This window comes from Crocuta crocuta, unplaced genomic scaffold (genome assembly GCF_008692635.1).
Source record: "Crocuta crocuta isolate KB4526 unplaced genomic scaffold, BGI_CrCroc_1.0 scaffold216, whole genome shotgun sequence".
Classification (NCBI taxonomy): Eukaryota; Metazoa; Chordata; class Mammalia; order Carnivora; family Hyaenidae; genus Crocuta; species Crocuta crocuta.
This window is the reverse complement of record NW_027531504.1, coordinates 6,220,163-6,244,937: the sequence shown is the minus strand read 5'-3', so window position 1 is coordinate 6,244,937 and position 24,775 is coordinate 6,220,163. Positions and strand designations below refer to the sequence as shown.

Here is a 24,775-nt window from a genome sequence, read left to right as displayed (position 1 = left end):
GCATGCTACACATCCATTAGAATACATACATTTTAGAAAACATCTATATTCACATATATGTATGAATTTAAAAATGTAACCATATATTAGAAAGCACATATATATACACACATTAATTTAAGTATATTTAAGTTATGCTGAAAATTTTTTGACACAGGGAAAGATGCAAAAGAGGACAGTCTCAGATTTTGAGAAAATATCTGCAGATACTTACAATATGCAAAAGTTTTAACACATCCACAAACCTGTAAAAAAACAAAAACAATAAAAGACATGTTCTACATGAAGCAGTGAGAAAACAAACGGTTATCTGAATTATATATGGAATGAATACCTACACTTTCTCTGAGCTCATAATCTCCTTGGCAATATGATGGACTTTACTCTTCATTCCAGTATCTTCATCCTGTGGATAAGAGTATATTAAGAAAGCATGAACTTATAAAAGGATAATGAAGATCAGGTCTGAGCTGATCAGATGTAAATTCAAGCTCTAATACTTATAGGTTTCTGATTAGAACACATTTCATACTGTATAACATCTCAAATGGCAAAAGTGGAGCATGAGGTGTGATTATTAAAGCATAATACAGGAAGCGCTGAGAGCAATCGGTGATTGTCACTGTCATCAGCACTGGACTGATGGGACTGTGGTGAGGAAGGAGCCTGAGCCCTGGTGGAGCACAAATGCCAATGGTTCAAAACTGAAAAGTCATATTGAGCAGGAAAAATGACCCCTACAGATATCACATAAACATGGGTTCCTCCCAATATCTAACCTAGGAATTTTTCTACTACCTCCAATTTCTCTTTAATATCTGCTGGTAATGATGGCATCTCCTCACAAACATTCACTGCTAAACATATGCCCAGACATATACCCATCCACTTCCTTGAAGATTTAACAAATTGCAAACATTCTGCAATATCTGGTTTAAATCATTTTAAGAAACAAACTGTTATATAACATTAAAGTTCCCCTCCTCCTTCAAGAGTAAGTACTAATCTTGCAGTGTGTATTTGTCCCTTCCATGTTTTCATATTTTAGTGCAGAAGAACTTAAATGCAACTTTAAAAAACCCTAACCTTTCCATTAGAAATACTGTCATGCAAAAAATATTCCAGGTAGGCTATGAAACCAACTACTTACAAAAATAATCATTAAAGACCAATCAGTTATTAGTTCAGAATGTACTAATACTCCAGCCTAGTTAGCCTAGGATATTCTGCCTTGTTACTTGACCTTAGCACCTAAATTCTATCTTTACTTTGAGAGAAAGCGAGTGCAGAAGGGGCAGAGAGAGAGGGAGAGAGAGAATCTCAAGCAGGCTCCTTGCTGTCAGCACAGAACCTGAAGTAGGGCCCAATCCCACAAATTGTCAGACGATGATCTAACCTAAAATCAAAGAGTTGGACGCTTAACCGACTGGGCTGCCTAGGCACCCCTAAACTGTATATTTAAAGGAACAATTAGATTAACTTGTCCTCCACCCCCATTATTATTCCTCTTTTCTTATCTTTTTTTAGAGTTTATTTATTCTGAGAAAGCAAGAGCGGGGGAGAGACACACAGAGAGAGAAAGAGAGAATCCCAAGAAGGCTCCAAACTAAGAGCATGTAGCCCTATGCAGGGCTCAAACTCATGAACACGAGATCATGGACTGAGCCGACATCAAGAGTCAGATGTTTTACTGACTGAACCACCCAGGCGCCCCTTATTCCTCTTTTCTAAGACCTAAGACCGGTTGTTTTGGTCAACTGAACAAGATCCAGCATAAGATACTCAAGTCCATTCACCCACATTTTAAGCTACAGATAGCTAACATTCCTCATGAAGCAGTCTTAAGCAAACCTGATCTTGTAGACTATGTATCAGTCATGTGCTAATAACTATGACTATGTACATACATACACACCCATAATTGTTACTTTGAAAAATTTAGCAAGTCAATGTTTTCCTTACTATTATAATGGGTTTCTCTCATCTGTAGCCAGGAAGTGTAATATTTGAAAAATACAGTTTAGGAGCACCTGGGTGGCTCAGTCAGTTAAGCGTCCGATCGTGTTGGCTCAGGTCATGATCTTGTGGTTTATGAGTTTGAGCCCTGCATCAGTTATGTGCTAACAGCTCAGAGTCAGAAGCCTGCTTCAGATTCTGTGTCTTCCTCTCTGTCTGTTCCTCCCCCTGCTCGCACTCTGTCTCTCTCTCTCAAAAATAAATAAAAAGAAAAAAAAAAGAAAAATACAGTCTATTTTTTGAAAATTAAAAGGCAGAAGAAATGTATTAAAATGAAAAAGAGGGGGTGCCTGGCTGGCTCAGTCAGTTAAGCATGCGACTCTTGAACTTGGGGTTGTGGGTTTGAGCCCCATGTTGGGTACAAAGAACACTTAAAAAACAAACAAACATACAGAAACCTAAACCACTGAAAGAACTAAAGCTTTCACTCAGCACTCTTATTTTCAAGTGATGTGAGGTCCCTTAAAGATCAAGAGGTGCTTTCAGCAGTAACTTTAAAGAAACCTACTCATGCTATATAGATGGTGAAGCATTTGATTAGCAGAGCCACCTGAAATGTGTATCAGCTTTATACAAAAATTTCAAGTAGATGTACCTTATTTTTGGCAACTACTCTTTATTTCCTTTCCTCTTTTTATAACTCTGCCCTTGTTAAGTATCTATTCCAAAGGTTTTTTTTCCTCTTCAGGACCCTGCTCTGCCAGACCTGGTTTAAAGAGAATTGTGCGGTGAGCGCATGATAATAAATGCTATCCTCAAGCAGACATCATGCTTCTTTCTGTTCCAGCAGGGGACAAAAATATTTAAACTTCAAAAAACAACTACGGTGGGCCTCACATTCCTTCTCTGTAAAACTAAAGTGTTTAAAATCTTAAGATTAGGGGCGCCTGGGTGGCTCAGAGGGTTAAGCATCGGACTTCGGCTTAGTCATGATCTCACGGTTGGTGGGTTAGAGCCCCGCGTCAGGCTCTGTGCCTGCTTCGGATTCTGTGTCTCCCTCTCTCTCTGACCCTCCCCTGCTCACGCTTTCTCTCTCTCTCTCTCTCTCTCTCAGAAATAAATAAAACATTTTTAAAAAATCTTAAGATTAAACGTTAACTATCTCAGGGGTGGCAGCGATTTATTCAGAGACTGCACCAGAGCTGGTAACTATGAAGCACGTGTTTCCTTTCTAGACACGGAGACTGTAAACTTTGGGGGGTATATGGTGAGTGCTGGCATAAAAACAGATGTAGGTCAAGGGAAAAATTTAAGCGAAGCAAGTCCTTAAATTTTGTCAATGGACTTTTAACAAAGTTGTCAAGGCAATTCAATGTAAGAAAGGATTATTAGTCCCCACCCCCCACCCCTCAACAAATGATTGAAAATTGCTGGACCAATTAGATATCCATAAGCAAAAAGAGATGAATTTCTACCTACCTGACACCATACACAAAAATTAACTAAAAATGTATCACAGGTTTACATGTAAGAGCTAACACTATAAAAGTCTAGAAGAAAACCTTTTAGGTTTAGGCAAACAGTCTTTAGAGACAACACCAAAAGCATAAACCATAAAAGAAAAAAAAAACATTGATAAACTAAACTTCATAAATTTAAGACTTTTATGCTCAAAAAGACACCATAAAGAAAATAAAAAGATTGGCTCCAGGTGGTCAAAAAATATTTGCAAATGCAGTCTGTGTCCAGAATATGTAAGATGTGAATAGATATTTCACTCAGTGTGTAAGAATAGCCAATAAGTATATGAAAAGATGCTCAATATAATTAGGGAAATGCACATTAAAATGACAGTGGAGTTCCATTCCTTACCCACAGAACGGTAATCAAAAAACAAAAAAATTAAAAAATAGTGGTGTGCCTGGCTGGCTCAATCAGAAGAGCATGCAATTCTTGATCTTGGCGTCATGAGTTCAAGCCCCACCCTGGGTGTAGAGATTACTAAAAAAAAATAAACTGAAAAAAAAAAATCAGAAAGTAGCAAATGCTGGTGAGTATGTAGAGAAACTGGAACCTTTATTTTATTGCTGGTGGAAATGGTAGCCTTCATTCATATATTGTGATTGGGCATTTTAGCTGTTTCCTAATATCACTAAAGGTAGAATTCGTATTTCTTATCCTCGTTATTGAGATCGTTATTGAGATCACTCAGAGTAGGAGTGACCACCACCCTTACTCCACCATTGAAAAATTTACAATAACAGACTATCCATCATTTGATAGCAAGGTTAGTAGAAGAAAACAACTCTACACTCAGCTGATTCATTGCTCTACAACCCAATTTGAAAACAAACTGATCATCAGAACCCCCAGGCAGCTCTCAAATTTCAAATTCCTACTGAACTGTCTTGGATATTCTGATTCTGTAGGGGCACGGTTGTCAGAAGAGGAAATTAAGGATAAATTTTTTTAAAAGCCCCAAAATTCAAGAAGTAAATAAGAAGAGCAAACCAAATATCCAAATAACTATACATATAAATGCCTATGAAATATGCTAACATCTTCAAAGAGAGAAAAGAATATAATTTAGGAAAATATTTACAAGGAATAAAGCATCCAATGACTTTCAGTCACTCTTTGAACAAATCATCAAGTATCTGCATAGTAGATACTGTAGATACACACTCATCAAAGCCTGGACTCGGGGCGCCTGGGTGGCTTAGTCGGTTAAGCGTCCGACTTTCGCTTAGGTCATGATCTCACGGTNTTAAAAAAAAAAAAAAAAAAAAAAAAAATCCTGGACTCCTTTCTTTTCCACCTTCTATGATCACAAGTGAGTCTTCACGTCCTCTCCATTTATCCTTCTGAATATTTCTTTAAAGATTTATCAATCCTTACCTCTCCTTCAATACTGCCTCCTTATTTCTTGCCTACACTACTGCAGGAAACTAAGTACAGTAAAACCCTGGTTTGTGAGCAAAATTCATCCTGGAAGCATGCTGGAAGCATGCTTATAATCCAAAGCACTTGTATATCAAAGCAAACTTCCCCTTAAGAAATAATGGAAACTCAGATAATTCGTTCCACAACCCCAAAATATTCACATAAAGATTATTACAATACTGTAATATAATACAAAACAACAAAGAAAATACAGAATATAAACAAAAATACACAAATTAACTTGTACTTACCTTTGAAAACCTTTGTGGCTGGTGTGAGAGAGACAAGAGGAAGGTTACTGTGTAGGACGACTTTCACTATCACTAACGGAATCACTGCTCCCTATTGGCTCAATGGAATCTCTTTGTGTATGGGGGCCACTATATATGCTTTACACAGATGCTGACTATAGTATTAATAAACTCTTGTCATATACTGTGTTTCATGTAACTGGCAATAAGGCAGCAGAGGAAAGGGTTTATATCTACAGGCAGCCTGACCTAGAATGAAGCAAAATATTCCTAAGCTTACTTCTATATGGAAAAGCAAAGGACTATCCATAGGTGCTTTGAAGTGACAAAAAAATACACTAGTGCCAGTTGTAGGCACCTTCCAATGTTCTGAGAAACCAATGATTTTTGCTAAACACCATGGCCTGAGACTGAGCATCTAAGCATGGGAAACAATCACTCACAATGTTGCAGGCAGAGCACAAGCTCAAGCATGCGCAAGAGAAAACCACTGGCTTGGTTGTGATCATGTGACATTCAGCATCACATACTACTTGTATTGCAAGACATCACTCATTTATCAAGTTAAAATTTAATAGAAATGTTTGCTCATCTTTTGGAACATTTGAAGTTACTCGAAATCTAAGGCTTTACTATGGTTTCCCTGGCTCTAGACTTTATCCCACTGCAATCCAGTTTCTACACTGCCACCAGAGTAATAGTTCTAAAATGCAAATATAGGGGCACCTGAGTGGCTCAGTCAGTTAGGTGTCTGACTCTTGATTTAGGCTCAAGTCATACTCTCACCATCATAAGATCAAGCCACACATCAGGTTCCATGCTGGAGGTGCTTAAGATTCTCTCTCTCCCTAAAAAAAGAGGGGGTGGGGGCACCTGAATGGCTCAGTCAGTGAGGCGTCTGACTCTTGGTTTCCACTCAGGTCATGATCTCGTAGTTTGTGAGTTCGAGCTCCACATTGGGTTTTGGGCTGACAGCACAGAGCCTGCTTGGGATTCTTCTCTCTCTCTTTCTCTCAAAATAAATACTTAAAACAACAACAACAACAGACTCTCTTCCTCTCTCTCTGTTCCTCTCCCCCCTCAAGTTCTCTAAATAAAGAAATTAATGAATGAATAAATAGGTTGCCCTCATACAATATAAATGAATAAATAAACATTTTTAAAAATGCAAATGTAATTACCTTAGTTCTGAGGTTGAGCACATTACGAACTGCCTATGGGCAACAAAGACTCAAATTTCCTCTGCCATATATCTAAGACACTCCACAGTGTGCCCAGTTATCTTCACTAGTCCCTCCCTGTTCATACACAAATACTCTCTACTCCAACCAAATTGGAACCATCTTGCAACTACAAGTATGCTCTGCCCTTGCATGTCTGTCCCTATCTGCCTTTCCTTCTGCTGTGATTTCCTTCTTTACCACTTCTCCCCTCTGCAAAGATTTCTGCCTGTCATATTCCAACTTATCCGTTAAGATGGCACTCAAGGGGCGCCGGGGTGGCTCAGTAGGTTGAGCGTCCAGCTTCGGCTCAGGTCATCATCTCACGGTTTGTGGGTTTGAGCCCCGCGTTGGGCTCTGTGCTGACAGCTCAGAGCCTGGAGCCTGTCTTCAGATTCTGTATCTTGCTCTCTCTCTGACCCTCCCCTGCTCACACTGTCTCTCTCTCTCTCAAAAATAAATAAAAACATCAAAAAAATTAAAAAACAATAAGTTGGCACTCAAAAGTTTTCTCCTTTATAAAGGCTGCCTTGATATTCTCTCCCCACCACTGCCACAGGGCCAGTTATTCTTATTCATGTAGATTTATAGAACTTAACCCAGTGGATTGTGTTTACTTTCTGACATTTTTGATTCCCTCTAAAGTAGGACCTTATTGACCCTGTATCCTGCACCTTAGCACAATGCCTGTGCACTATGTAACTGATATGCATGAATAAGCAAATGTGTACAAGGGTGGGTGCCACCTTCTCAGAATGTAAGAATGGAGCTCAGTGCTTTTGAATCTTTTGAATGTAGACTCACACCAACGAACAGGTATTATAGATATTTCATTATGTAAAAAACAAGATAGAGGGTTGGCCTAGATGATTGAGGCCTTTTCTGATTCTAAAATTATAGGAGTCTATGTATTCTATTGTCTACTTTACCCTTTAAACTAGGAAAACTATAGAGCTAAAGAGGGATAGGAACTACTAGAAAATGATTCAATGGATTACATTCATTTTCATAGTAGACAGAAAGTCAAAGATAACTAAAATCCAGAACAAAATGAAAAGTTTTGGATTATCTTCAACTTGTAAGAACAATGACTAATTCTGGGGCGTCTGGGTGGCTTAGTCGGTTTAGCGTCCGACTTTCACTTAGGTCATGATCTCGCGGTTCGTGGGTTCGAGCCCCGCGTCGGGCTCTGTGCTGACTGCCAGCTCGGAGCCTGGAGCCTGTTTCAGAGTCTGTGTCTCCCTCTCTCTCTGACCCTTCCCTGCTCACGTTGTCTCTCTCTCTCTCCAAGAAATATATAAAAAAATATTAAAAAAAAAAAGAACAATGACTAATTCTGACCCAAGTCAAACAATGATAGAAAAATACACCCCACTGTAAAACCTCAAGAGAGAGGCCATATTTGGCATCTCAACTTTTCAGTTAATGACAGTCCTCACTTAAATTACATCACATTTCAAAGCAGACTGCCTGTTAAATAACTGCATCTCCCAAAAGTATACTGCTGTAGAAGCTGAAACATTAGCCACAAATGAAATTACTTTGTGAAGATCATAAAATAAGTCAAACAAATTCAAAAACAAAACCTTTGATTTGAAACCCAGTTTTATGTTTTGATCTCTTGATAATAGCCCAGCTTTGTAAATTCTTAACTGTGTTCTCCTTTATTCATATTTGTTCACAAGTAAAAATGTGGTGAAGTTTGTCCATTACTTTTTAATAGAATTTTTTTTCTTTTTAATAGAATTCTTTTTTTTTTGTTTTGTTTTATTTATTTCTAGGAGAGAGAGAGAGAGACAGCGCGAGCAGGGGAGGGTCAGAGAGAGAGGGAGTCACAGGCTGAAACAGGCCCCAGGCTCTGAGCTGGCAGTCAGCACAGAGCCCGATGCGGGGCTCGAACCCACGAACCGCGAGATCACGACCTAAGTGAAAGTCGGACGCTTAACCGACTAAGCCGCCCAGGCGCCCCTCTTTTTAATAGAATTCTTAAAAAGCCTTTGCCATGCTATTCAAGGGCTCTACTAAAAAGCAAAAAACTGGGGCACCTGGGTGGTTCAGTTGGTTCAGAGCCCAACTCTTGATTTTGGCTCAGGCCATGATCTCAGGGTTGTGGGATCGAGCCCCCCATCAGGCTCCACTCTGAGTGGGGATCCTGCTTGAGATTTTCTCTTGCCCTCTGCCCCTCTCCTTCCTGCTCCCACACTCCCTCTCTTTAAAAAAAAAAAAAAATTAAAAAATAAAAAAGTAATAAACTGAACATCCAGATCTGTCTGAGAAACATCTTTATCATTAATATTAAATTATCTCCCAAATGAAGTGACACCATGATTAACACCTCTAAAGGACAAAGTCCTCTTAGGTTTTCACCCCACTCTTCATAAAGAAAATTTAGAAAGAGATACGGATGTCAATAATCTAGAAAGGTGAACAGTGGTGAATATTCTAATCATAATGAAGGAAAATGAACAGATCTCATTTTCAAATAACCATTTATTATCTTTTAAGAGATTTTGTTGTAATATTTATTGACTGATTTTGAGGGAAAGAGAGAGACTAGGGGGAGGGGAAGGGCAGAGAGAGGGAGTCACAGAATCTGAAGCAGTTTCCAGGCTCCGTGCTGTCAGTGCAGAGCCTGACATGGGGCTCAAACTCATGAATCATGAGATCGTGACCTGAAGTGAAGTTGGGTAATTAACTGACTAAGCCACCCAGGTGCCCCTCAAATAACCATTTATTATTAAGCACTGAAAGTGATGACCAATAGACATAAAACTAAAGATCTGGGACAGGGAAAAATAGAGATTACCATGGCTATTCACTATCATCCCAAACATGTTCCATTAACATCATTCAGCTTCTGCGGCTTATCCGAAGTTATTAGTAGAGACAGATTTGGGTTAAAAAACAACAACAACAATTCAGAGGGCTCCAAGGCAAGCTACTTAACCTGAATAAAAAACTCCTTTCCTCCACGTGAAAAAAAGAATAGTACATTTGTCAGATCTATGTCCTACTGTTTTTAAAGATTAAGTGTAATACCTGTACTCACAGCACAAAGACAAGCACAGGCACACAGGTGTGGTACAATGTTAATATCCTTCTCCTGTCTGGTAGCACTTTTACCTTTCTAGGAGTATGTTTTTGAACGTGTTTCCTTTCTCTTCACAAAGTTAAAACAAGGGCAGAGTGGCACATATCCTTTATTTTCTCTTCTCACAGAGTCTGGTAATTTCATAAGGAAATGTTATTGTCATCGAGACATATCAGTTATGTGCTCATTATCTGTCCATGGAATATGGCACCTGCTGTGGACTGAGTCATGGCCTCCTAAAGATATGCTGGAGTCCTAACCCCCAGGACCTCAGAACTTACTGGAAATAGGGTTGTTGCAGCTGTAATTAGTAACTTAAGATGAAGTCATATTGGACTAGGATGCACCCCTCATCTGACTGGTATCCTTATAAGAAGAGAAGAGACACAGGCACATGTGAAGGGAGCACTCTGTGATGATGAAGAAAGTGAAGCGATGCAGCTATAAGCCAAGAATCAGCGAAGACTGCAGGCAAGCCACTAGGAAGTAGGAAGGAAAGATTCTCTCCTATAGGCTTCGGAGGGAGCATGGCCTTGCCGACACTGTAATTTTGGACATCTGGCCTCCAGAACTGTGAAACAATAAACTTCTGTTGTTTTAAGCCACCCAGTTAGTGATATTTTGTAACAGCAGCCCTAAAAACCAATAAACCTATCACAACCACAGAAGTGTATTACACATGCCTAATATGCATAAACTTTCTTGACTTCAAAAGTGTTTTTACAATTATTATCCGGTATGTTACAACTATGTATCCTGTATTATCCTCAAAATGACTCAGGGGAATATTATTGTCTCATTGTGTCAATTAAGAAATTGAGGATCAAAGAAGTTATAAAAGTAGTAGTCTTCCTATGCTTCTACTCCAAAGACTTTTTCTTTTGGAAACTGCTATTGCCAAATTTGTTTCTTCTTCTTGGCTGATGTATATAGGACTACACCATAGGCACTGCTCTGTACAATCTTCCACTTAGCCTTATTGTTTTTCCTTTAGCAGGATTTTTTTAAATCTTAATAGACTCATTAAAATATTCACATTACATAAAATGAATTTTTAGTCTTCTAAAGTATAAATTCAATGGTTTTTAACATATCCAAGGTTATGTAATCATCACCACAATCTAATTTTAAGACATTTTCATCACCCCTAAAGGAAACTCCATGTCTGTAAGCAGTCACCCACTCCCCCTCCTCCCTTCTGTCCAACCCCTGGAAAACATTAATCTACTTCTTGTCTCTATGGATGTGCTTATGCTGAACATTTCATGTAAACGGAATCATAAAACATGGGATCTTTTGTGACTGACCTCTTCTACTTAGCTTATTTTTAAGCTTCATCTATGTTGTAGCATGAATGAGCACATTTTCTAATTGCTAAGTAATATTTCACTGTGTGGATACACTACATTGGCTTATACATTCATCAGTTGATAGATCAGTTTACTAGTGCATAGGCATTTAAGTTCCTTCCATTTTTTGGGGCTATTATGAATAATGCTACTATGAACATTCTTGCACAATGTTCTTTATGGACAGATGTTTTTATTTCATGTGGGTATATACCAAGGAGTGGAACTGTTGGGGTATATACTAACTCTAAATTTAACCTTTTGAGGAACTGCCAGATGTTTTCCCAAAGATTGGCTGCACTATCATTTTACATTCTCACCAGCAGTGTATACGGTTTCTAATTTCTTCACATTCCTGACCATTGTATATCTTCTATGGAAAAATATCTATTCAGATTGTTAGCCCATTTTTGTAACTGGGCTATTTTTTATTATAATTTAGTTGTAAGAGCTCCTTATATATTCAGGATATAAGTCCTTTATCAGAAATGTTTGCCAATATTTTTTCCTCTTCTGTGAGTTATCTTTTCATTTTCTTGATGGTACTGCATATAGCAAAGAAGTTTTTAATTCTGATGATGTCCAACTTGTCTATTTTTCCTCACATCACTTACACTTTTATTGCATCAAAGAAGCCTCTGCCTACCCAAGGTCATGAAGAGCTATTCCTGTATTTTGGTATAAGGGTTTTATAGCTTCAGCTCCCACATTTAGGTCTATAATATATTTGTGTTACTTTTTGTGAGCGTAAGAAGAGGTCTAACTTTATTTTTCAGCATGTGAATGTCCAATAGCTCCTGCACAATCTATTAACCTCTTGATTTCCTTAACTACATATTCTGACTTTTTGTATTACATACATTTTTTTAATTGTTACTTGAAATCCACTGTGAAATGAGACTGGTGTAGACAAATTAAATGACTTAAAATAATTACTTGACCATGGTCTTATGGCTAGTAAGTGGCAGAGCTGGAACTGAACCATAGGTCTTACAATGACAAATTTCATGTTTTTGTTAGAACACATTACTGACTTTTATGTAAACATGTTTCAGATATTTTCATCAAAGATAAAAAAAGGCAAGCTTGAAATTATATTTGGTTATATAAGGAATGACTGGAAATAGTAAGCACTCAATTTGTGTAAGGAGCTGTTTTAAACAGTGTATAATCTTTAATCATCGCAATAATCTTAAAGAATAAAAACAAGCGTCAAAAAAAAGAAAGAAAAGAAAAACAAGTACCTACCCTAGTCACTCTTCTTTCTACAGATGAGGAAAGTAAGGCATAAGGTGGTAAGTAAATTGCTCAAGATCACAAAGTTGATAACAGGTAAGCAAGACCATGTTTTTCTTAGCCACTTTGAAAGCAAATTACTTAAGAGAAAAGCATTCACCAGGCTATGCTTTAGATGGATCAGCAACTGTCTAGAAAGGGAGAATTAGCTCTTTTCATTATTGCCATTGCTGTCTCAAGCTTGTCAGGATGGCTGACCCTTCAAAATGGGAAAATATTAATACACTAGAATCAGGTATAAAAATATTAAATTTACACGATTAACTGAAGAAACAGTCTCATTAAATTTTTCTTTTAACGTTTACTTATTTTTAACAGAGAGAGAAAGAGAGAGAGAGAGTTGGGAAAGGGAAGAGAGAGACACAGAATCCAAAGCAGGCTCCAGGGTCTGAGCTGTCAGCGCAGAGCCTGATGTGGGGCTCAAATTCATGAACTGTTGAGATCATGACCTGAGCCAAGTCAGACATTTAACCAACTGAGCCACCAGGTGCCCCAGAAATAATCTCATTTTAAAAACAAAAAATCTTTAACAGCAGTATGGCACAATTAAAGACAAAACTAATAATATAAATATAAGAAGGGAAAAGAAAGGCCAGTACAAACACAGAGGAAGGAACTCTGGAAGTCTCCAATGACTACAAAACGAATGAGTCAACCAGGCAGTGTTGTGACCGGATGTGTTGGAAAGATGCATAATATAAAAGGGTTAGAGAGAAATTGTTCTTTCAAGCATATGTCAGTGAGCTCCCTCGTAGAATGTGAATACCAATTTTGGTCACCATACTTCAAGAACTATGGGGAGAAATCAGAAAGGGTTTGAACAAGAGAAATAAACAGATGCAAACAATAGGAAACAATACTTGTTAGAAAAGAACTTGCAGCTTATCAAAGATAGTAAAGGTTGATTTAATTATAGCCCTTTGAGAGGAAGACCATTGGAAGGCTCTTTCCCAAACTCTGCAGGCATTGGCTCTTTTCAGTCATTTATTTCTCACATATCACTCTCTTAGAAGCTTTTTCTCTAAGTAGCCTCCTCAGTTGCTAGCACATTGCTCTGTTTTATCCCCTTCACAGTGTGTAATTATCTGAAAATCTCACTGTTTTCATGCATATATGGCCCCTCTTGTCTCATTAGGACATAAGCTGTTCAAGAGAAAAAACCTTGAGCACTGCTTTATGTCTTGTACATATTTTTTATGTCTGGTATATCTGGGAAACAGTATTTTATAATACTTGTAGAATCTGTATGTGTGAAGAAGCAACAAGGAAAATGAGCTTTCAAATCAGAGATGGTGGCCACCAGTAAAACATAAGAGGAATTCCTTAATAATCAAAGTAAAATCTGCACACTGCTGAGGAACACTGTGGGCCTGTAAGAACAGTCACTACATCTGTCTTAGACGTCTTACAAACTCACCTGCCTTAAGGCTAAATAATCTCTAGTAGTTACTCCCAACTCTTATGAGTCAGTACTTCGCAGCATGAAGTCTTGCAAGAAATAATCACTGGGTTCTTACCATGTGCTGAACAGTGTTCTAAGGCTTTACACATACCAGATCAGTTAGTCCACACAATTGTATGAGATAAATTCTATTCTTTTCTTCATAAAATGGAGGCTCTTTAGCTTATAGAGATTAAATAATTTCCCAAAAGTTATCCACCCAGCTCCTAGGTATTGGAGCTGGGATTTAAAAAAAAAATTTTTGTTTTATATTTATTTATTATTAAGAAACAGAGACAGAGCATGAGCAGGGGAGGGGTAGAGAGAGAAAGAGACACAGAATCTGAAGCAGGCTCCAGGCTCTGAGCTGTCAACACAGAGCCCGATGCAGGGCTCAAACCCACAAACTGCGAGATCATGACCTGAGCTGAAGTCAGACGCTTAATTGACTGAGCCACCCAGGTGCCCCTGGAGCTGGGATTTAAACCAAGACAATTACATAACTTATGCCATGCATTTAAGGCTGAAATCAATTTCAACAAGGCAAAAATATATTAAACAGGAAACAATGGATTGATAAATTATGGCATAAAAGTTGGATGACATGGATTTTCTTTTCTCTGATTTGATATGCTTGCTATGTGGATTCTTTCAAATTCTATTTTGCTGTAACATTCCAACATATTTTAGGGTTATTGCTAATATACTATTTTTCCCCTTAAAAGTACGTCTTTATTCAAAAAAATATTTAAAATGAAGTATTCATGTCAAACTAGAAAAACAATACAATGAACCTCTATGCACTGACATATCTTAAATAATTAGCAACACATGGACAATCTTATTTCATGTATAGTGTAAATACACAAAAACTGAGTCACTTCAAAGGAAATCTCAGCATGTTATTAACAACAGTCTTTATTCTATCTCTAAAAAGACTTCATTAAGCCTGAAATGCATCTAATTCTTTTCTTTCAAGTAGAATCACTAGTAATACAAGGAACAATCCTAAGAGGGGATTTTTATTATCAAAAAGAAAATCAAAGGACATTGCCAAAAATAATTTCTCAAAAATTCCTAGTCTCTAAGTGATGTGCATTTAGAAATATGATTATCTTAGGCACTATATTATACCAAGAACTAAGTTTGAATTAGAAAATGTTTTATAAAGGGGGCACCTGGGTGGCTCAGACTGTTAGGCTTCCAATTTCAGCTTGGGTCATGATCTCATGGTTTGTGGGTTCAAGCCCCATGTCAGGCTTTGTGCTGACAGTGTGGAGCCTGCTTTGGATTCTCAGTCTCCCTCTCTCTGCCCCTCCCCTGCTCGTGCTCTCCCTCTCTCTCTCTCTCAAAAATAAACATTTTTTAAAAATTTTTTAAAAAAAGAAAATGTTTTATAAGTTTTAAGAAAAAATCAACTAGGGATTTTGTACCTATCATGCTGATAAATACTATCTCCAAATGTCATGAGATACCAACAAACACAAATGCAGAAACAATTAAATACCAATATATACCTGTTTGTCTCCCAGGTCAGGGTCCCCTTTACTAGAATCAGAGCTGACATCATCTTCATCAGAACTGTTGAGGTCTTCTTCCTCATCTGAAGGAAGTTCACCAAGACCAAGGTCAAGATCATTGTGTCCCTCCTGGGATGCTCCAGAACTGCTTCAATAAAAAGTATTGCATTAGTCACCTTTAATAACAAGGAATACTACCAAAGAACCAAACATGATCAACAATCTTATTCCTGTGATATAAGCAAGGTATACCTAAGGGATGGAAACACAGGGATGGAAATAGCCAGAACAACCAAAATTCCCCTCTCTTTCCTGTCTCAGCTGTCAAAAACCCAAACTCATTTTGGGATTAAAATAAACATCTTAAGGGGCGCCTGGGTGGCTCAGTTGGTTAAGCGTCCGACTTCAGCTCAGCTCAGGTCACGATCTCACAGTTTGTGGGTTCGAACCCCGCTTCGGGCTCTGTACTGACAGCTAGCTCAGCACCTGGAACTTGCTTCGGATTCTGTCTCCCTCTCTCTCTGACCCTCCCCTGCTCACACTGTCTCTCTCTCTCTCTCAGAAATAAATAAAACATTAAAAAATTTTAAAAAAGTAAACATCTTGAAAAACATGTATCTTCATGATAGGAAGGTAGGTGAGAATCAAGTTTTCCAGCTGCCCTAATCCTATGCTTCTATATCAGCTTACTTGAAAAGATCAGGTCTCTCTACCCCTATGAACCAAGAAGCCTCACGGGATGTGGACTGGGTTACTACCAAAAAGCATTCACTGGCTAGATAGGAACATTAGAAAAGGTGTTGTTTCCCTGGGTCTCAGTTTTTTGTTTTTTAAAGCAACTAACAAATCTACCAGAATTGGGAGATAATGATGGTGAACAACATAAACCATGTATATACTATTGTGAAGATGTGCCAAACCTCCCTTATTATCACCAATTCCTTTTATGTAACCACACCATAAGACATGGGAAGGGACAAGGATGTTAAAAATTCTTGGGCTCTGATCCAGACCTGCTAAATCAGAAACTCTGGGGGTGCAGGGCCCCTAGGAGATACATGTTGGAAGTTTGAAAATCACTGTACCAGTTCATTTACCAACTCCGCCTCACCAGCTTGACGTCATCAACATTTCCCATTTTGTAGTGAGACAGATCTCTTGAAGCTAAGAGCCATTGTTGCAATCCAGTCTGGGGCGGGGGGAAGGGGGGAATTCCACAGCAAAGTTCCCCAGGAAGACAACAGAAATAATTCTTTCTAACTTTGGTTGTAAAGGCTCAGGAAGAAATTATCTGTAGCAACTGCTTTCCGGTCTGCAGTCTACAAGAATATCTGCAGGAGTCAGTAAAAGAATCAAAGAAAATCATCAGGAGAAACACACAGAATAAAGAGACAGTTGCATTTCAACCTGGCAGGCTGTTTTACAGGTCAAGGGCGGGTCACTCAACTGCCAAGCTCCTACAAGTTATGAAGATTTCTAACAGGAATCTTAAAAGCAAAAGATGAATTTTCTCCCAGTTCCTGATTACACATTGAAGGATACAGACTAGCCTTAGATGCCATTCCTGGAACTCAAATGTTACACAAACGAGTTGGATGAAGGCAGAATGCCAAAAGGAACACCTCCCTCTGCCAAAGACAGGGGTTCCTTATTATTCAGTAGCTGGAGGGCCTCAGGGAATCATATCACAGCCTCAATTTAGTGGGTGTGCACCTTACCATATAGCTCCCCATGACATGGAGGAGACTCACTCTCCAGGGAAGAGGTGGGGGTGGAGAGCGGAAGCTTTCTAGTCAGATCACTGACAAGACTCACCGGTGAGACTCTGGGTACAGGGACAGGAGCCCAACCCAGCTAGGTAATTAGTTGATTTAAATTAGCTAGCATAAATAAAGTTAACAGGATGCAGAGACTGCAGGATTCATCCATATAAATAAAAGAAAATGTGTCTTCATGTCTTTTTATCTTAATTCTTTATCTCTACATCCTCTAAAACCCTGTTACTCAAAACACATTCAATCTATGACCAGCTTCAGCATCACCAGGAAGCTTTTCAGAAATATAAAACTTCAGGCATCACCCTGCTGCACTGAATCATGGTCTGGTTATAACAAAATCCCAGTAATTTGGTTTTTTGAATCACTGCACTCTTTTAGACTCAACAGTATAAAACTTTTGAATAATCAGTAACAGAGCTTGTAGCACCTGTGAGGAAATTAGATTTATTTTGTCCAAACAGAGAGCTGAGAGGTGTTTCCTGGTCCAACATTTGGAAAGCTATTATTAACGGCATAGTAAGAAGCTAGCTGCCACAACCATTACAGATATAAATATTTACAACAGTTAATTGAAGAACAAGAAAAAAGCTTTTAAGTATTAAAAGGATATGGGTCAAAACATAACTGCCATAAAATGTTGGGAGATTTTAGTTCTGAAAATTGCTTTCCTTCAGAAAACCTTCCCTGATTACCCCTTCCTAACCTACAGTGGTTTACTTGTCTCTTCTGGATCCTATACCATCTCATTCAACTGCACATGGTGATGTATTTGTTCCCCTAAAATGTAAACTCCTAAGGACAAGGAAATTATCTTTTTCACTTGAACCCCCCATATCCTGCTTGACACATAATGGGCCCTCAGTAAATTTTTAGTGAATAAACAAAAATTATATGAGAAAGCAAAAGGAGTCAAATTTCAGAAGTTCAGATGTTAAGTATTTATGGCAGTGGTGATCATAAAGAAAGGTTGTGGGGGGAATACTAGAATAGTGTATGGTTTAAAGGAGAAGAGGCATCCTAATCAATGGTATGGAAGTGGGGATGTTTGTTTTCAGAAAACAAAAAGAACATTCAGGCTGCAGGCGGAGTCTCCTACACATAATTAATGGAAAACAAGCTTCTAGAAGATAACAGGTACCAGCCCATCAAGGTCATAAACAATAGCAGAATCCATACTCAGCTTATAGGCCTTCAATAACGCTCAAATCTTCCAGTAGACCTCAAAGAGTTCCTTAATGGAACACCAAACCATACTTCTCTCTTGTTAGTGACAATAGGAAAGAGAACAGCACCACTTCCAGCAATCCAGGCTTGTAGGCATAGCTCATATCCCACTCCCCCAATCCAACCAGGGAAAAGGACAGCCCTGCTAATTAGCATCAGTGTAGTCCCCTTGATCTCAAAAGAAGCTTCCTATATATATGGATAGTAAATGGTAGACTGTTTACAATTTCTGAAGCTTAGAAGAAAGGAAAGTGAGCAAAGCAAAGCGAGGTTTTAGGAAGACTAATCTTGTAACCCAATGCCAGTGAACTGGGGGCTGAATGGGGATGGGCACAGGGACAGAAGTGGATGGGGAGCTGAGAGGTAATATCAACAGTACAGACAGCATGAGGTTGGCTACATCATGATTAAGAGGAAGGGCTGGATATAAGAGTTAAAAAATTTATCAGGGCTATGGTAAAGAGGTAGAGGAGTCTTCCTTCAAGATTTCAAGAATAGTCACCAGCAAAATGAGGGGGATATCAACTGAAACACAAATATCCTCACAAGAGTATGATTTTAAAGAAAAGATAATGGGTTTAGCAAGAAAATCAGGAAAGATGGCATTTAGTATCCATATTTACATGTTCATGTCTACATGTTCAAACAGAGAAAAGTTGTTGATTAATCTATTTTCCCACATAATCCTTAACAGCTTTCAAATCTATGTAGATAATGTTAGATCTCAGATAATGAAATATGGATTCCTTATCGATGCCAATCATTGAATTGGGAGTTCATTTATTCTTTACATTTCCTTCCCATTATCAGGAAGATATTGTCCTAACACTGTCAGCCCTGTGGATTAAAGGAACAGGACATAGTGTTTCCTCCATACTTTCCTGGAGGCCTGGTTATTTCACAATTTGATAATCGAAGTAAAAGGAAAGTAAGCTGCAAACGCAACCCAGAAAGAGTCAAGACTCGGCTCTACCTCTCCAGGCCATCCTTTCCAAGTCTGGATGGGGTAAGGACAGAGAAGAGTAAAGCCAGAAGTAAATTCCCACGGATTAGGCAGCTGTCTTCAATTCCATATGTTAAGGAGCTACACATTTGATTACTTAACAGCATCACTTTTTTAAACATTACATATTTTGGGGGGCATCTGGGTGGCTCAGTCGGTTGAATGTTTGATCTTGGTATTGGCTCAGGCCATGATCTCATGGTTTGTGGGTTTAAGCCCCACGTCAGCCTCTGTGCTCACAGTTTGGAGTCTGCTTGGGATTCTCTCTCTGCCCCAACCCCAATCGCGCTCTCTCTCTCAAAAATAAACTGTAAAACAAATTTTTTTTAATTACGTACTTTTTGTTATTTGCTATAAAGACACCTTACACCCTCCCCTGAAAGTACATGAAATTTCTCTCTTAGGTAAGATGTCACATGAAGGAGGGTTTCTCTTTCAGAAGGAATTGTGTTTTTAAAAATACTCATTTAATCTATCTCCTCTAAGAGTTTTTCAGAACATTAAACCTGCACAATGCCGAGCCAGACAGCACCATTCTTGTGAACCTCCACTAACCTGAAAAATTCCAGCAAACGGAGGAGAGAAGAACAAGGAGAGCAGAGAAAGGAAAAGAAGCAATAAACTGAAGAGCACTGTCGAAGCACTGAATCCTGCCCTCTTGTTGATGAATCCAGTTATCTTCTTCCTCTCTTATCTGAGTCCCTGAAACATAGAATGTTCCACATAATGTCTCCTAAACTTGAAGAAGAAAAAAGGTTATTCCAATGTTCTCACCTTCAAAGTTTCTAATTTTCAAATGACAACATGTATATCTGAACTTCTGTGATCTTTCTCTTCCTCTTCCTACTGCTTCTGGACCAAATTGAACAGAACCTGCTAGTCCTCAGGATGTTGTTATAATTCTCTTACAAATGCTGTCTCATTATGACTTGGTGATTATGTGTTTCCTTTGGCTGCTTTCATATTTATCACAGAATGAACAGAAAAAACTACTGTTAAGCATTTGAAGAATGAACATTACATGGAAAAATAGGCAAAAATGTTTTTTAATTAAGTTATGTATTATATGCCAAATACATATATTGGTTCACAACTTTCACTAGGAAAGTGTTTATATTTAGTTTCACCAGAAAATGTTTTACTCTGTTACTTTAGCTCCTTTACTGAACTTTGAATTCAGGGGTCAGGTTGAAAACCATAAATCAGGGGCGCCTGGGTGGCTCAGCTGGGTAAGCGTCTGACTTTGGCTCTGGTCATGATCTCACTGTTCGTGGGTTTAAGCCTCCGGCAGGCTCTGTGCTGACAGCTCAGAGCCTGGAGCCTGCTTCACATTCTGTGTCTCCTGTGCCCTCCCCCAGTCGTGCTCTGTCTCTGTCTCTTTAAAATGAATAAATGTTAAAAATTAAAATAAATCAATAAAAAATTATTTAAAAAACACTCTTATTCTTGTTTTCATGTCCTCTTTTCAATTACCCAGTACTTGGAGAATTTTCTCCATTTTCCACTCAGATGATTTTCCTGGGAACTATCCTTAAAATGAGTAAGTTATCTTTCTACTTTTAGGGAATATGGCACAAGTGTTAAATGGATATATGTGGCCATTTTCATCCTCGAATAAAGCAAGGCATGTTTTTAGGTTTCCCAAATGTAGACTCTTGCACAATTATTGTTAAGTATGTGGAGAGCCAGGGTGACAGAGAATAAAAGCCAAGAGATAATACCGAGTCTTCAGCAAACTTATCTGACCTGAACAAAAATCAGGTTCTTCAGGTGTGATCCCTATGTGCTAAGAGGCAAACCAGATCTTCTGATAGGTCTTCTCTATTTCTCACTGCTTTAACTAAAAAGAAATGTCAATGCGTCAGTAATATGTAAGCTGTGGGCTGCTGATGTTCTAATTACAGTGTAACAGCCGAAATCCTTCCCCTCAAAGAAACGTACATATATTAGTTTCTAAATATATATTAATCTTTAATTTTCTTTTGAGAGACAGACTAAAGGTTAGGGAAAACTTAATTTTCATTTTAAACATTAATGATTTTACTATCTTGATTTCAGTAAAAAAATCTTTAATTTCACACATGTACATAACGTAACAACTTTTTTGAATTAAACTTTGATTAATAAATCATAGAATACAAATAAATAAAATCACTACAATAAGAGACAGCAAGCAGGAGTTTGTTACCAAAAAAGGAAAGGAAGTGAAAAAGAAACTTGCAGCATAAAATACATATGGTTAGTGTTTTTTTTACTCTTTGGTTCATGAATTTTAGAAGTGTTAACAACCAAGCCTTTAAAACTACCAAGCTGGGATTCCATCACTTCAGAAAAAGAAACCACAGAGAAATACCCAGCTTCCTTGAAATATAAACTGGAAGATGGTTTAAAAGCTGATCTGAGGTGACACTGTCAGGAAAAAATACCAGGCTTTAGTGATGAACTTTGAAAAACACGCCTACTTCGTTTTCCAGGTCAACCTTAACCTTTTAAATACCATTCCCATGCCTTTCCCCAGAAATGCACTTGTTACTAGAATTCTCTAAACTACATACTAATAATTAAAAACAAATCAGAGTTAGTACCCTGAAGCTGCTATTTAAAATACAGTCATTACAGGACAACTCTGAAAATGGTTTAAAAGACAAATGGAAAAGGGGCACCTGTGTGTCTCAGTCAGTTAAGCATCCGACTCTTGATTTGGGTTCCGGCCATGATCTCACAGTTCCTGAGATCAAGCCTGCATTGGCCTCCACACTTGATAGCACAAGCCTGCTGGAGATTCTGTCTCTCCTCTGTCCCTCTCCCGCTCATGCGCACATGCACACTCTCTCACTCTCTCTCAAAATAAATAAACTTAAAAGAGAGAAAAATAAGTTATAAAGGGATTATAGGGGCCACATTCTGTAGGGGCCACAGAGTAACCACATAACTTGTTGACTATGCACAGTGGAACCATACTATCAAGACATCTCCCAGGCAACACTCTGCATTGTGGGAGAACTCCTAGCCTGTAAATAAGGATGGTCATGCCCTCCAGGGTTCCTGGTGCAATGTTATCGTCAGCAGCAGAGCCTGAGGCTGATCACAGTCCAGGAGGCACTCATCCCTCTAGCTTAGCTGGGAGGATCTGGTTCAAGCCTGAGCTGCTCCTAGCTAGAGGGGATTGTGATAAAAATGTCTCAATGATATACAAAGACAAGCTAAAATAAATTACCAGCAATTTTGCTTTCTTAAAATTTGGAGGGGTTTGAGAATGATTCCTTAAAATACTCTTCAAGAAATATGAACCGAAATCTTTTTGTTAATACAAATAGCAAAGCATTCTATTAAGCTTAAAAATGCCTCCAAATAAAATATAGCAGGTTGCCAATGCAGTTTTGTCATTGTAACAAAGATGGGTTTATTTTGTTGAAAAATAAAAATTTTTTCAATAAAGTTAGGGTTGACTTAACATTCTTTCTTCCCTTTACGTAACCCATTAGTACCACACGAATAAAGGCCACGAGAAATAAAGGGGTTGGGAGAGCTACAAGAGGGTGCTTCATATTTAGAGACACACACACACACACACGGATGTTTCATATTTACACACACATATTTTTACATGCATATTTTAAAAATATAAAACTGCTATACCATTTATTTCAATAAATATTGAGGGCTTATTATATAACATTATTTTAGGGGCTGGATGAAGATAATCTAATAGAATTAGTTAATATTCAAACTGTAAATTCTCTTGGTTGCTTCTCTTTTTACCTGCTGAATGAAACTTTTCTAAACAGATAAAGGCAGAAGGAATTCATATAATCACAATAATTAGGATAAAGGAAGGGACTATTTTCTAAAGAGTATGACTAAAAGTTAGTGCATGCTAAATGTTAAAAGTCAGTACACAGGCATTAAGGGGTACAGAACCAGAGAAACAGATACCTCATGCAGGCTGGGGCAGTCAGAAGTTTAAGGGACAGGCACATGAAAGAAGATTCCACTGAATGAAGAGGAGCAAAGGCATCCTAAGTTGGAGAGGATGGAAGGAAAGCAGTATAAGCAAAGGCTCAGAGGTAGGAATTAAAGTGTTGTGGAGGGTGCTGGAGGCAGGCTGGTGGCAGGGATTTCTGTGTGATGAGAGGTTAAGAGTATCTACCAAGTTGGAGACAGACCCCCCTCTTGGAGGGCAGTCATGGTAGAGAAGATAATCATCCATCCATGATAGGAAATGGGGATCCATACCCACCCTCTCCTTGGCCTTGCCAGGTTCTAACACTAGAGTAGGGAACCTAGTGGGGTAGTGAGACTGATTGATGAGGACATGAACACCTCATCCTTTGACTATCTTCTTAAACAGGGTGACCATGTGTTTTTGTGTCAATTGTACATGCCATATTGCTCCCGCCAGTGTCTCTTCATCATAATCCTAACAGCCATTGAAAAGGTGGTGTGCCTTTTGGAAAATATGATCATTCCCTCTGTCCATGCTATGCTCTTGATTGTGAGTCAGTATGAAATGACTATGGTATAATACCTATTGTGTTCTGCCTTGACATCTATGGAAAACCAAGAGGATGCCAAACGGCCTGACTTCAAGTTGCCCTTCCTATTCTGTTCCCGCAGATAGAGGGCCCTAGCTAGACAAACTTTTTTATCACAGGGGCAGTTCTGGCAACACCTGAGTAGAGGATTTTAGCTCCTTGCCAACGAGTGGAATTAATTATTCAAACCAGCCAATCACATCCTCCCATAGGAACCAAAGGTGACCCACTATCTTGATACTGTACACAGCCTACTTTTCATGGCCCCTGGTGACTCATTCTGTTCCCAACTGCAAGCTCAGTGTGGCCCTGTGTGGCATGCTATGTCCTCCTCCCCTGGGCTGCATATGTGACCAACAAACTGCTGTCAATCTCATCTGTCAGGTGTCATGTGTTTGGCCATCTCCATAATAAAAGGGCAGGAATCCCTCCCTCACCAACAAGGTGAATAGGAAATAATTAAAACATCATTAATTAAATTATTAATTAGATAAAAAATTAAACACTAAGTTATATTATAAATTATATATTACAAATTAAGTAAATGTTAAATACTAACTAAATTATTACTCAATTATTAATTTAAAAGAAACCACTATTTCTTTTAAAGAGGGTGCCATTTTCTGGAATCCTTAAGTACAAAGCAGGTACACTGGGTAGCTTTGGATAGAATTATCCTGATAAATCCCACTGAAGGGTATATCAAGTTAGCTTCATGTACACCTAGTTATATTTCGTATATACATCTGAAGTCTGCCATGATAAATGTAAACAATTTTCAAATTAAAGGTATTAATGTTATGGACAGAAATCCAACATATTCCATGTTACAGAATATTAAATGTTACATTAAATACAGACCCTCACTGTAATAAAATAGTAGGGAATTACAAGGAAACCAGTAGTTAAACTCAACAGACACCTGCTTTCAGTCCTAGGTCATATTTTAGCCACGCCTACTTGAGTGTTTCCATTTTCTAACAGGAACTACAACCTATAATTGAGATTTCCCACTGCCATGGGGAAAAGGATAGTAAGCTTTTTGGGAATCCATAAGTAGCCAAAGATGAGGAGGTTAAACTGTCATTCATGAACACATCAGTTCACGTCCTTATTTAAAACTAAACATGAACAATTCTACTTATCATTTGTGTTCGTCAGGTACTAT

General features: G+C 38.3%; 1 protein-coding gene across 2 annotated transcripts in view; it reads right to left on the bottom strand.

The window, feature by feature from the left end:
• Nucleotides 1–24,775, bottom strand: part of FGD6 (FYVE, RhoGEF and PH domain containing 6) — a 110,112-nt gene that overhangs the window by 59,037 nt on the left and 26,300 nt on the right. The window contains exons 3-5 of one of the 2 annotated variants that reach the window (XM_077772162.1): nt 15,065–15,215; nt 339–406; nt 215–245 (exon numbers count right to left, since the gene is read on the bottom strand). In XM_077772162.1, the coding sequence (XP_077628288.1) occupies nt 215–245; nt 339–406; nt 15,065–15,215 (250 nt within the window). The remainder of the gene's footprint in view (nt 1–214; nt 246–338; nt 407–15,064; nt 15,216–24,775) is intronic. The other variant, XM_077772163.1, reaches the window with a different exon arrangement.